The sequence below is a fragment of the Ictidomys tridecemlineatus genome, chromosome 7 (genome assembly GCF_052094955.1).
Source record: "Ictidomys tridecemlineatus isolate mIctTri1 chromosome 7, mIctTri1.hap1, whole genome shotgun sequence".
NCBI lineage: Eukaryota > Metazoa > Chordata > Mammalia > Rodentia > Sciuridae > Ictidomys > Ictidomys tridecemlineatus.
In genome coordinates, this window is record NC_135483.1 from 1720995 (window position 1) to 1732568 (window position 11574).

The 11574-nt window shown below is 54.5% G+C and overlaps 2 protein-coding genes and 1 long non-coding RNA gene across 17 annotated transcripts in view; 2 read left to right on the forward strand and 1 right to left on the reverse strand.

Moving 5' to 3' along the window:
- LOC144365374 (glycosyl-phosphatidylinositol-anchored molecule-like protein) overlaps positions 1–10655 on the reverse strand; it is a 35149-nt gene extending 24494 nt beyond the window's left edge. For 11 of the 15 annotated variants that reach the window (XR_013423719.1, XR_013423715.1, XR_013423720.1 and 8 more), the window contains exon 1: positions 10440–10648. Coding sequence is in view for 5 of the 15 variants with exons in the window: in XM_078016584.1 (XP_077872710.1) it covers positions 10440–10600 (161 nt within the window). In the remaining 10 variants the exon portion in view is untranslated. Of the gene's footprint in view, positions 1–10396 lie in introns of all 15 variants that reach the window. The other 4 variants (XR_013423722.1, XM_078016587.1, XM_078016585.1 and 1 more) reach the window with 4 other exon arrangements.
- On the forward strand, positions 1485–9157 carry Ly6k (lymphocyte antigen 6 family member K). Its single transcript, XM_078016590.1, has 5 exons — positions 1485–1816; positions 2391–2485; positions 2954–3055; positions 7111–7234; positions 8877–9157. Exons 1-5 carry the CDS (start codon positions 1809–1811, stop codon positions 8965–8967), a joined length of 420 nt encoding a protein of 139 aa, XP_077872716.1. The 5' UTR covers positions 1485–1808; the 3' UTR covers positions 8968–9157.
- On the forward strand, positions 10487–11287 carry LOC144365375 (uncharacterized). The gene is made up of 2 exons (XR_013423724.1): positions 10487–10623; positions 11061–11287. It is a non-coding gene; the product is annotated as an uncharacterized LOC144365375 (long non-coding RNA).
- Positions 11288–11574: the final 287 nt, after the last annotated feature.

The window sequence follows — 11574 nt, forward strand, 5'->3', positions numbered from 1 at the left end:
GCAGAGTGTGGTTTCTCCTGCCGGTGATGAGCATGTCCAGGCTGACACCCCAAGCTGACCATCCAGGATGACGCTCTGACACTGCCGACCCCCAGGACCCTGGCTGGGAGGCACTGACCCACTCTTCTGTCTCATGGGGACTGCCATGAGACAGAAGAGTCCAGACCACAGAATGGTACGCACCTGTAAAACAATTCTAGGAGCTGGGGTTGTGGCTCAGCGGTAGAGCACTCACCTGGCACCGGTGAGGCACTGGGTTCAATCCTCAGCACCATATAAAAATAAAATAAGGTATCGTGTCCATCTACAACTGAAAAATATTTTTTAAAAAATTATTAAAAAACACAGTCTCCTTGTGCTACTGGAGTGTCTGCACCACAGGTGGAGGAAAGCAAGCACTGTGGGCAGGAGGAGGGGGAATCAAGACCTGTCCACCATCAGCCTGCATTTCATCTGGGAGGCCTCAGTGAGAAGAGGGGAAGGGACCTGTCCTGCACCACGGGGGATGGCCCCAGGACAGGGGACCCACTGCCTGCCAGCTCTTGCACTCACCTGGGTCAGGACACACTCTGGCTCTGATATCACCCCATCAAGTGCAGAGAGAAGCTGAGGGCAGACGGGTGGAGAGCAGGCGGGGCCCTGAGTTACTCCACCATGTGCAGAAAAGCAGTTTTCAGGCTGTGCCTGAGCCTTTAATCCTTCATTTTGCAAAGCAGCAGACTGCCATAAGCTACTTCATTTTGATGACAAGTGCAGCTAGACTACTCTACACCTTATTTGTACAACTGAGCGACCCTCACATGCCTGACACAATCATAAGGCACAAACCGATAAATGGAGACACCAGAGACAACCTACCAAAACACTCTATCTAGGGCTGGGGCTGGGGCTGAGTGGTAGAGCACTTGCCTTGCACGTGTGAAGGAATGGGTGTGATCCTCAGCACCACATAAAAATAGATAAAATGAAGATATTGTGTCCATCTACAACTAAAAACTATTTATTTTTTAAAAAGACTAAATCTGGAGCACATGGACACATGGACACCCAAGACTATATCAGGAACACCAGACACCAGGCAGCTTATCAACCTCACCAAATGTAATGTCCTCACCTGAGACCTGTAAAAGGAACCCCAGACCCCACTGGACACAGGATGGACACAGGATGGACACAGGATGGACACAGTGGCACCCTGCTCCCATCACCTCATCACTTGTCATGAACCTTGACCAGGACAAGGCTCCTCCATTCTTGTCCCTTGGGGCCGCATTCAGCACAGCCTAGATTCTCCTGCTGTGACACAGTGACTCCAAACTTACACCCCCAGGACACTCTGAAACTGCCTTAATTAAGACTGGAGTCGCCTCGCTAGGACGACCACCCGACGGCCCACGAGTCCGCGGAACTGCGAGGCTGTCAGTGGTGCAGCCTGTGAATTCGCGGTTACTCAGTGAAGTTCTGACACCCAGGAGGGACACTCCCTTCTGCCCCAGCAGCGGGCACGGCTGCCGGGCGCCCGGGGAAGGCAGTCCCAGCTGCCCACGGCGAAGGGGGCACTGGCAGCTGCGCAGGTGGCGGCGCGGGAGGAGCTTAGGGTGCGGCCACGCCCGCCCCACCCCCACCCGGCCAGCCCCGGCCGCTCGGCCGCCCCCCGCCGGTCGGACCGCGCAGACAGTCGGGGGCGCACGCCGGGAACTTTCCCGAAGGAACCCCGGTGGCGCCCGGGGGGGGGCGCTGAGAGGAGCGAGCACGCGCAGAGCAGGGAGGAGGGCGCCCCGACGGTCGCGCCTGCACACGGACACGCCATGGACGGGTGGGCGCTGGCGGGGGCTGGCGTGGGTCGGGGGCGAGCCGGTGGGGGGGCGGGCTGGGGGCGGGCCCGGGCTGGGGGGGTGAGGGCTGGCGTGGGTCGGGGGCGGGCTGGGGGCGGGGACTGGGGCTGAGGGGAGGGGCGGGCGCGGGCTGGGGGGGGGCTGGCGTGGGTCGGGGGCGGGGACTGGGGCTGAGGGGAGGGGACTGGGGCTGAGGGGAGGGGCGGGCTGGGGGGGTGAGGGCTGGCGTGGGTCGGGGGCGGGCCGGTGGGGGGGCTGGCGTGGGTCGGGGGCGGGCTGGGGGGGTGAGGGCTGGCGCGGGGCGGGCCGGGGACTGGGGTGGGTGGGGGCTGGCGCCGTTGGGGGGGGACGGGCCGGGGGCTGGCGTGGGTGGGGGGCGTGGGCCTGGGGGGGGGCGCCCGGGCGGGCGTGGTGGGGTTCAGGGTGGGAAGCGGCCCGGGGGTGGGCCGGGTCGCTGGGGTCCGAGCCGAGGGTCCGAGCCGAGGGCGGCGGGGGCGGAAGGTGGCCGGATGGCCGGTCCCGGGCAGGCCGGCCGAACGCTCTCGCTCCCCGCAGGGCTGGGCGCCCGCTGCAGGCGGTGGCCCTGCTGGCCTTGCTGCTGACCTTGGACCTGCCTCAGGCGCTGACTAGCAACAGGACCAGACGGCAAGGTGCGTCCGCGCGGGAAGGGAGGCAGCGCGCGGTGGCCGGCCTCGAATCCCAGGAGCTGCGTGGGCGGGAGGGCGCCTCGCGGTCCCCAGCGGGTCCCCAGCGAGCAGCCGCATGCTCCAAGCGGCGCCTGCAAGCACGAGTCAGTGGCGAGAGCGACCTGGCCTCCCAGAGCCGGTCGGTGCTCCCGCACGGGGTACCCTCCAGCCCAGGCTGGCCCGAGGCCCAGGCCGAGGAGTGTGTACCCGGAAGGCCGCTCAGTGCGGGGCACGTGAGGACACCCGCACTGCATGCGCCCGTTGTGCGTGAGGGACCCAGTGGGTGACACATTTAGTGAGTGAGTGCGGGGCCCACAGAGGGAGGAGAACTAGGCAGTGAGTGTGGGCCATGGGGTTGGGAGGACAGAGGGGTGTCTCTGACAGGAGGAGAACTGTGACGATCTACATTTTTTGCTTTGTTCCTCATTTCAGAGAATTTGAGATGTCACGTTTGTGAGAAAGAGAATGATTTTGGCTGCACCAATGAACAGGAATGTGAAGAAAATGTCACATACTGTAATCTTGTGGCAGTCAGTAAGTGTCTCTGTTCAGGTCCAGGTCCCCCCAGAGCCCTGAAGAGTCTCAGGAATTAGGAGCCCTCTGGTCTGCCTCCAGAGAGAAAAATAAGCGAAGCGTGGCCTTTTAAAAAGCCCTCAAGGGCTAGGGGTTGAGTTCAGTGGTGGACGCTTGTCTAGTACGCACAAGCGGCTGGGTTCAATCCCCAGGATTGGGGCAACAGCAGTTGAAGAGCAAACAAAGCCTGACAGGTGGTGAGTGCCAGTGAGGCAGCGTTGAATGGCATGGGGTTAGGGTAGGGTGGCAAACACAGGCAGTTGGTCACAGTGAAATATTGGAGTACCAGGAGAAAATAGTGATTTTTTAATTTGTTTTTAAATGAAAAGTTAAGCTCTAATGATGACAAGTGCCTCACTAAAAACAGTGTGTCAGAGATGAGTGAAACAACAGTACAGGCTCACTGCATGCTCTCCAAAGAGTGTGCATGCTTTATGATGTTTGCGGACCAAGGTGCTGACATCTGTAGTTGACCCAAGATTCTGGGCACACCAAAAGCTCTCCAAAGCTAAATGAGAAAACCTGCAACATTCTTCCCACAGTGGTATTTTTGGGGCTTGGGGATTCAGTTTTGGTTCTCAGGTTATTCCCTGGGGCCTCTGCATTCTGGGAAGTTTGTGGGTGATGAAGCAGTGGTTGGGCAGTTCACTTTAATGTGGGAAATGATGTGCACAAAGGAGAAGATAAGGTCAAGTACTGAGACCAGTGCCTGCCCAGAGCTGGGCCAGGCCCACTCAGGGCCAGCTCCAGCTGTAGGCAATGCAGGGATTGCTGGGAAGCCTTCAGCCCAAGTGTCTGGACAAACAAAAGGCTTGAGCAAGCCTGAGTTTAAGAGCTGAGGCACAGGAGCATGTGTGCCACTGGCGCACACGTGGACAGGACAGAGGCAGGCATTCAAGGCCATGCTGCACCCAAGCTACCCTCCCTGAAGCAGCTGAGAGGGAAGCTGCCCTTCTTGCATCTGAGCCATGGCTCACGCCTTCCTGCGGGTGCCTTATTGAGTGGGAGCCTCTGACAAGGGTCCCCAGGAGGTGCAGGCTTAGACTGACAGCCACAAAGGTGCTGGCATAGGGCTCTGAACTCACTCGATTTCTTTCTCTTTCTTTCCTGTTAGAAATATTGTCACGTTTCTTCTACGTTTCAAAGCAGTGTTCCATGTTTTGTCCGTATGTGATGCCAATACTCGACCAAAAGTCCTTTTTAATCGAAAAGCCCATGCCTTTCTTCTACGTGAACTGCTGTAAGGGCAATTTATGCAATTTGAATGCACCAAACTTCAAAGGAGAGTCCTTCCGAGAACAGGCTGACAGGGCCAGTGTGAGGAGCCATAGCCAAGCCATGCTGACTGTTGTCATGGCCAGTGCCACCACCTTTGCAGGCCTTAGCTTGCTGTAAGCTCAGAAGGGCCTGGGCTACGCTTTCTGGGACATAAGCTCACCACAGACTGTTGAAATCTGTTGCATTAAACTAGTTCTCCTTTGGTTACCCCTTGGTCTGACTCCTTGGGTGCCTCAGGATGGGTGGGTGGGTTAGAGTACAGTAGCCCTCTGCCTAGCAATGTCTCATTTTGCATCACAGTGAGTCAGTCCTGACTCTGGGCAGTGGTTTTGTTGACCAGTCTCTGAAATCAAGCCTCAAAACTCTTACTGACAGCCCCTGCCTTCTTCTGCTCCTCTTTGCTACTAAGGGCCTTTCCGTTGATGGGGAGGGGGTATGTCCTACCCAAGAAGGGGACATGCTCACTGCTTCTGACCTTTTGGGGTACTCAGGATGGTGGGACGAGGAGACGACCAAATGAACATGCCTGGAGTAAAGGACTCCTTGGCACGACCTTACTAGCTGGCGTGGTCAAGGGCTCCAGGTGTGATCCTGCTGCAGATGGCAGCAGGCCTCTCCCTGCATGCTTCAGCCCAGATGCAGCCACCCTGCAAGCACTGAGAACACCGGCTGCAGCCTGCCCTGAGCAAGTGCTTCCTCAGTGTGCGGCAGGCGGGCCCACACCCTGCTGCCCCTCTCCCTTCTCTTATAGCACAGGGTGGCCTGAGGGTACTTCCAGCGAGTTTCAGGGCTATTCCTGAGGCATGGAGGACAAGGTCACCTCCGTCATGTCTAACCCTCCAAACCTGAGACCCACGTCACTCCTGGAAGCAGTGGCAGGGAGTGTCCTTGAGTGCCAGCCAGCACTCCAGAACTGGAGGGACCTGCATGTCCCTTGGCCATCGTGGGCTCTGAGCTCACACCTGCCCCTGGCACCTGCACTCAGGAACAGGAGCCATGCTCCTCCAAGTTGGCATCCTGGGCTGGAGTTTGCAGGGGCACCACTTTTCTTAGGGCAGAGAGGAGTGGGTACACTTCACCCAGAAAAAGCAAGAGGGAAAGGTCAGTATGTGAGAGTTGCTATGGCAACCTGACACTGGTGTCTCCAATACGGCCTGCAATGGAAAACAGCAGGAAATCAGAAAGAGGAACGTGGACAGATCCTGATTCAGGCACTGGTGGACCTCAGGCAGCGGGCAGCGAGAGGAGGAGTGCTTTCACAGACCGTTGCAGGAGATGTCAGGTGACTGCAGGATGAGGAGTCAGAACAAGACAAGGAGCGGGCTGTCACCAGTGTTCAGTACTCTTTCTAGAAAGGTCACTTTGGAAGGAAAGAGATACAGTGGGTGGTGTCTAGCAAAGATCAGGGATTGGCAGAAGTGCTCCCGTGAATATGAAAGCCCAGTCAAGAACAGGAAGCTGAGCAGACGGTGGGCCAGCCCTGCAGACCAGCAGGGGCCTCCCACAATGGGACGGAGTAGATGAGGTCCCAGGCCAGACGCAGGGAAGAACAGACACTGTCTCCCATCAGCCTGGCAGAACCACAGGCAGGAGACCACAAAAAGGTCACCTGCAGGGAGGGGCCAGGAAGTTGAATAACCCACTCCCAACATCACTTTTGCGGCTTGTGTCCCGTACGGCGAGATCCGCAAAGTGATGTTGAGAAAAAGTAATTCAGAATTATAGGAATAAAATAAAGACTCATTTATTAATGAAAGCAGGGGCAGGTAGGTGACCAGCTCTGATGGTCGGATCTGACAATGAATAAGAGCCCGCGTTTTATTTTTATAGGTAGGAACATCAAAGAGTTTCAGTGTGACAGGTTTCTTGAGGAAAACAGGATGGAGGTGGAAAAACAAGTTGGCTGGGGCTTGGCAGGCCATGCCCACCTTGTCCACCTCCCCCCCCCACGAGTCTGCATTTTGAAATTTAGGCTTTTTGTATAAGTACTGCACGCTAACCGATTGCGCCACTGGAGCTCCTAAATCTAGGCTTTTTGAAATAGTGAGTTCCATGGCAAACACAGAATCTCCCCCATCAACAGGAACCACCTTGCAAGGATGTTCCCCCATGTCCCTCGTCCCGCAGGGTTCCTAAGAGCATTGTTTCAGTGTCCAGAGGTCACACAGTTCAAAGCAATGACTTATCAACCACCTATGACACATCATGATTTCTCTGTGGTATGTCTCAGAACGAGAGCTTAAATAACGGGCTTTTGAGTGGCAGGAGAGCAACCTGCACGGTTCTGAGAGGCAAGAGGACCAGGAGGTTGCGCAGGCCTCCCCAGGTTGCCAGCAGTGTGGAGGCCCTGGCTGAGCTGGTGCTACACACTGGACTGCAGGTCCCCCCCCCCCAGGAGCTCACAGATGCCAGCAGAAAGAGCAATGACTGGAATGTGTCAGGGTGTGTGAGGGTCACGCACAGGAGAGGACCTGTCACCTAGTTTCAAGAGGAGTTGAGGATTGGACCCTGGAAACCGCAGGCGGGTAAGAAAGGCAGGGCAAGGTGAGAGACATACCCTCGGGCAGCAGTGTGAGGCCAGGGACTAGGGCCAGGCACCGGTGGGCCTGTGAGGCAGGAGCAAGCAGAAAGGACGGCAGCTTCTCGAGCCAGAACAGCACCCACAGTGACGGCTGGAAGCCGCAGGAGGCCCAGGTGTCCCAGGACTGGCCCTGCAAGGCTGGCCCTTGCCTTCACAGGAACGTGGCACCCGGCCAGCCCCTATGTCACAGTGACTCTGATGGAGAGACAGTGTGTGTGCCAGTGCGGCGTCCCTGCTCAGAGGACCCCTGGCTGGGCGCTGCCACACCCTGAGGAACACAGGTGAGTGAGGCGGTGTGGCCCTGGGAAAGCACCTTGCTCTCACATCCCAACTCCCACGTGGAAGAGCGCGGGGGCCCCGCTGGGCACAGAAAGCCGTCTTCTAGGTAGAGCAGGGGTCAGGAGCTCCAGGAGCTGCCAGCTGCTCTGCCGACCCCAAATATGGGCCACATGCCAGCACACGGGAAGGGTCTGGAGTACAGCAGTTTCCCCTCTGCCTGGAAAGTGGCCCCCTCTAAGATGCAGGGAGCAACCTATGAATTCTACACACAGACTCCCAAAGTTTTTGCAAAAATAATAAGCCATCTCGAGCAAGTACGGTTGCTGGAAATGCAAGAGTGGTTGAATCTCAGGAAAAGGTACCAATCACTGCCACAAGAGAATAAAGGGTGATAATCACATAATAATCAACATTGGCTTATTTTTTAAAATCTGAGATAACTAAGAACAGACGGAAACTTTAGGGATTTGATAAAAAGCTACCCACTAGAAACTCAAACAAACACCATGATTAATGGTGAAACACTAGACGCTATCCCTCTAAATACAAAAACATAAATTAGTACATACATTTTCACTTTTACACTCAACACCGAAGTGAGGACTTAGTCATACAAGAAAATAAGAAATACAAAGTAAGAAGTATAGAAATGTTTTCTTCCTAATAATATGTCTTATTAGATAGCTTTCTTATTTTGTTTGAGCTGCTATAACAAAATGCTGTGGGTTAGGTTATTTATTTTTATTATTATTTTTAAGGTGGACACAATTTTTGTGTGGTACTGAGGATTGAACTCAGTGCCTCACGCATGCCAGGTGAGTGCTCTACCACGTGAGCCACATCCCCAGCCCCAGGTTAGGTTATTCATAAATAGAAATGTATTGCTCCACAGTTCTGGGACCTGGACAGTCCAAGATCACGGTACCAACAGATTCCGGGTCTGGTGAGGGCCTATTCCTTGTGGATGGCACCTTCTGCCTGTCCGTACCTGGTAGAGGGACCATCCGTGCTCCCAGAAAAGAGGCTATAGGCTGGGGCAGGGCACAGATCCCACTCAGGAGCGACTAACACTGCCCAAGCACCTGTTAACATCAAGCAGTGAGGGTTAGCTTTCAACACGAATCCTGGAGAGATGTCCATTCAGACCATGGCAGTAGCTAAGACCTTCCTATTTTAAAATACTTCAAAAGAAAAGGGTATTTCAAGGTGTTCTTAATTATATGCCAAGCTATCATGGATATATTTTCAGAGGCATAAGACAATCAAACACTGTGATAAAATAGACCTGGATAATGACATGGTGCCAAGTGCTGAGTCTGACCACAGCCCAGAGTGCATTGACCATCTCTTGCTCTGTAGAACCACGTATGGCGGATGGCACATGGATACCCCAAAGAGAGGATGAAAGACAAATGAGGAGCCCAGAGGAGACAGATCTGAAACTAAGTGCTAAGCCAGGGAAGGGACAGGGGACCCTGTCCGTCTCAGGACTGCTCTGCCTGGAGGAGGAGAAAGGAAAAGAGACAAACACAAAGACATTTCTGGGAGAACCCAGAGCCCTTCTGACTCGGAGGCTTGCATTTCCACTCCAGCCGAGGCTAAGAAATAAAGGGGAGGTTTTAATGAGTCCCCTTTTCTCTGCAGATGCCTGAAATACCGAGAAGCTGCTGGAGGAACAAGCCATCAGCCCCAAGTCACAGGCCCCCACAGACTCAGAGAAGGAAGATGTCCCTGAGGCTCATGTGTGGGAAAGGCCCCCAGCGCAAGGTGTTAGCGTGGGGCTCTAAATGGTGACCAGTCTGTGCTTGTCACAATGAGGGTTCTCGTCCCCTCCCCTGCCCCCAGGAGGTGATGTTCAACTTGCAGGGAAAGAAAAGACCACCGACTCCAATTTTAAATCAAATTAAAGCAAGTTTGTAATTCCAGCTGGCCAGGGCTGGCTCTCCCAAAATCCATGGGTTAGAGGACAGCACCCCAGCTCTCTGGGAACACGGTTTTATAGCACAAAAAGTTGCAAAAGGGGGTGTGTCTTGAGAACCTACAGATAACAGGGTTTTGACAAGCATAGTACAAAGGCAGGTAGCAGGTTAATGATCTAAATGGTTCAACATTTCAAGTTAGATCCCAACACCAGAACTTATGAGGCACCGCTAAGCTTTCAGAGAGGGTTATCTGTCAGGGAAAACCAGGCATGGGCGAGTCAAGGCATGGGCAGGCATCTCAAGCAAGTTTAAAAATTACAGTAATTTATGGTAAAACAGAAACTAACTTTTCATGACTTTGTGATGATGGCTCCCAATCTTAAGATGGAATTAGGCTGGGTTCACCCACCCGCACCTTGATCTTGGACTTCCAGCCTCCACAACTGTGAAAGATAAGTCATCCAGTGATGGTGATATATACAGCAGCCCAGGAAACACATGTCGTCTACTAACAGGACAGTGCTTCCAACTGAGGGCATTCAAGCAAAGTCAAAAACACCAGAGACGACGGGCATGGGGGCTAGGAGGAAACTGTCTGCTTTTTACAATTCACAAGAAGGCCAGAGATTTTGAAAAAAAAAAAATAGATCTAAAGAATAAATACAGGGCACGAGGTGTAGCTCAGTACTGTGTGTGAGGCCCCTCTCCCAGCACCACTCCTCACAAAAAATAAGGAGTGCAGCAGGGCTTCCTCTGGTGGGCAGGAGGGAAACAGGAGAGGGGTGGAGAGGCAGGGTCAGGCGCATGGAGGCCAGGACTGAAATGGAGAGACTGCGGGGAGGGGCTCCTGCAGGACACACTCTCCACACCCCAGCCTTCTGCTTGCGAGCCAGAGCCTGACTTCTGGGGTGCGCTGGAGAGGCTCCCGGGGTCCCAAGGACCCCTAGACGCCCCGAGGTGCGGTGGTGGACGGGCAGAGCAGAGGGAGAGGCTGGGCGGCGTTCCAGGGGCTCCTCCCGGGCTCGCTGACGTCCTGAGGACCCCGCCCACAGTCCGGGACGCGGGCACTGCGAAAGGGCAGTCCAGGGAGGGCAGCGGGTCGCTCTAGCCCCTCCCCGCGCAGCGCGGCCAGTGCGCAGACCTGGGCGCGCTGCCCCTGGCTGCCCGCCGCGCTCGCCCTCCGCCGCCGGTCACCGCGCGCTCCCCGGGCCGGCCTGGGCCCCGGGCGGGACTCCTCCTCACCTGCCCGTCACCTTCGCTCCCCCAGGGGCGCGCTGGTCCTCACCTCGCGGGCACCGCCAGCCAGGCGCACCCCTGCGTCGCCGTCTGCCCTCGCCCTGGCGTCTCGCTGCCGCGCACTGTCCACTCACCCCAGGTCCTTCCGCTGCCTTCCCGTGCGCTTCTGACTCCCGCGCTGATGTGCCTGAGGTCGGTCGCCGTCCCCATCTCGGCTCTCCTCTCCGACCTTGGTACCTCGCTCTTCTTCACTGCCCATCGAGGGGGCGGGGAGGGGGCGGGGAGGGGGCGGGGCAGGGGGTCACGGTGGCTCCGGCTGGCAACCCTGGCTTCTGGGGAGACTGAGGCAGAAGAATCACAAGTTCAAGGGCAGCCTGGACAACTTATAAGACCCTGTCTCAAACTAAAGGTAGTCTTTAAAAGGGGTGGGGGGCTTGGGGTGTAGCTCAGTAGTAGAATATTTGCCTAGCTTGTGCCAGGCCCTGTCCCAATATGGTACACACACAGTAAATAATAAAATGGCAGAAATGAAATTTTTACCTTTTATAATATGCATAGAAAAATAAGGAGAAAGGACAAAAGCCAATATTGAGTGATGAAAAGGATAAAAGAAATAAAAACTGCTCACTGTACATCTATACATCTTAACAACCACGATATAAAATCCCAGTCCACAGGTACATTATCAGACTGACTTCTTTGTTTAAGTGCACAAAAAGACACACTCCAAACACGAGACTATGAAGACTATGGAAGGGTCAGTTGTAAGAAGATGGCAGAAGATATAGCGGATTTATATTACAAATGTCCGATACGTAAGCTTCAAGGTGAAAAGCATTATAGACAAAAATGACAAAGCGTTCAACTCAAAATAAAAATATCTTAATTTAAAATTTATATTTACCTTGCAGAAGTGCTTCAATATATAGTAAAACTGTTAGAACAACAAGGAAACAACAAGATCGGCAACAGCAGAATATTTCAACACACCTCTCCCAATAATTGACATATCTAGAATAAAAAAATGGGGTGAAAATAATGATAATTAATAAGACTGACTGAATAAACATGTACGATCATGCACTCAACAAACCTTAGAAACAGGGACGTGCTGGGGAGAGAGACTGGTCCGATGATATTGTCATGATGTATGCATGTGCAATTATGGAACAGCAAATCCCACC

Excerpts from the sequence above, each read along its gene's own strand:
- Ly6k (XM_078016590.1), top strand. Across the intron at positions 2,486-2,953 it reads CAACAGGACCAGACGGCAAG|AGAATTTGAGATGTCACGTT; the intron begins GTGCGTCCGCGC and ends TCCTCATTTCAG. Across the intron at positions 7,235-8,876 it reads CCACACCCTGAGGAACACAG|ATGCCTGAAATACCGAGAAG; the intron begins GTGAGTGAGGCG and ends TTTTCTCTGCAG.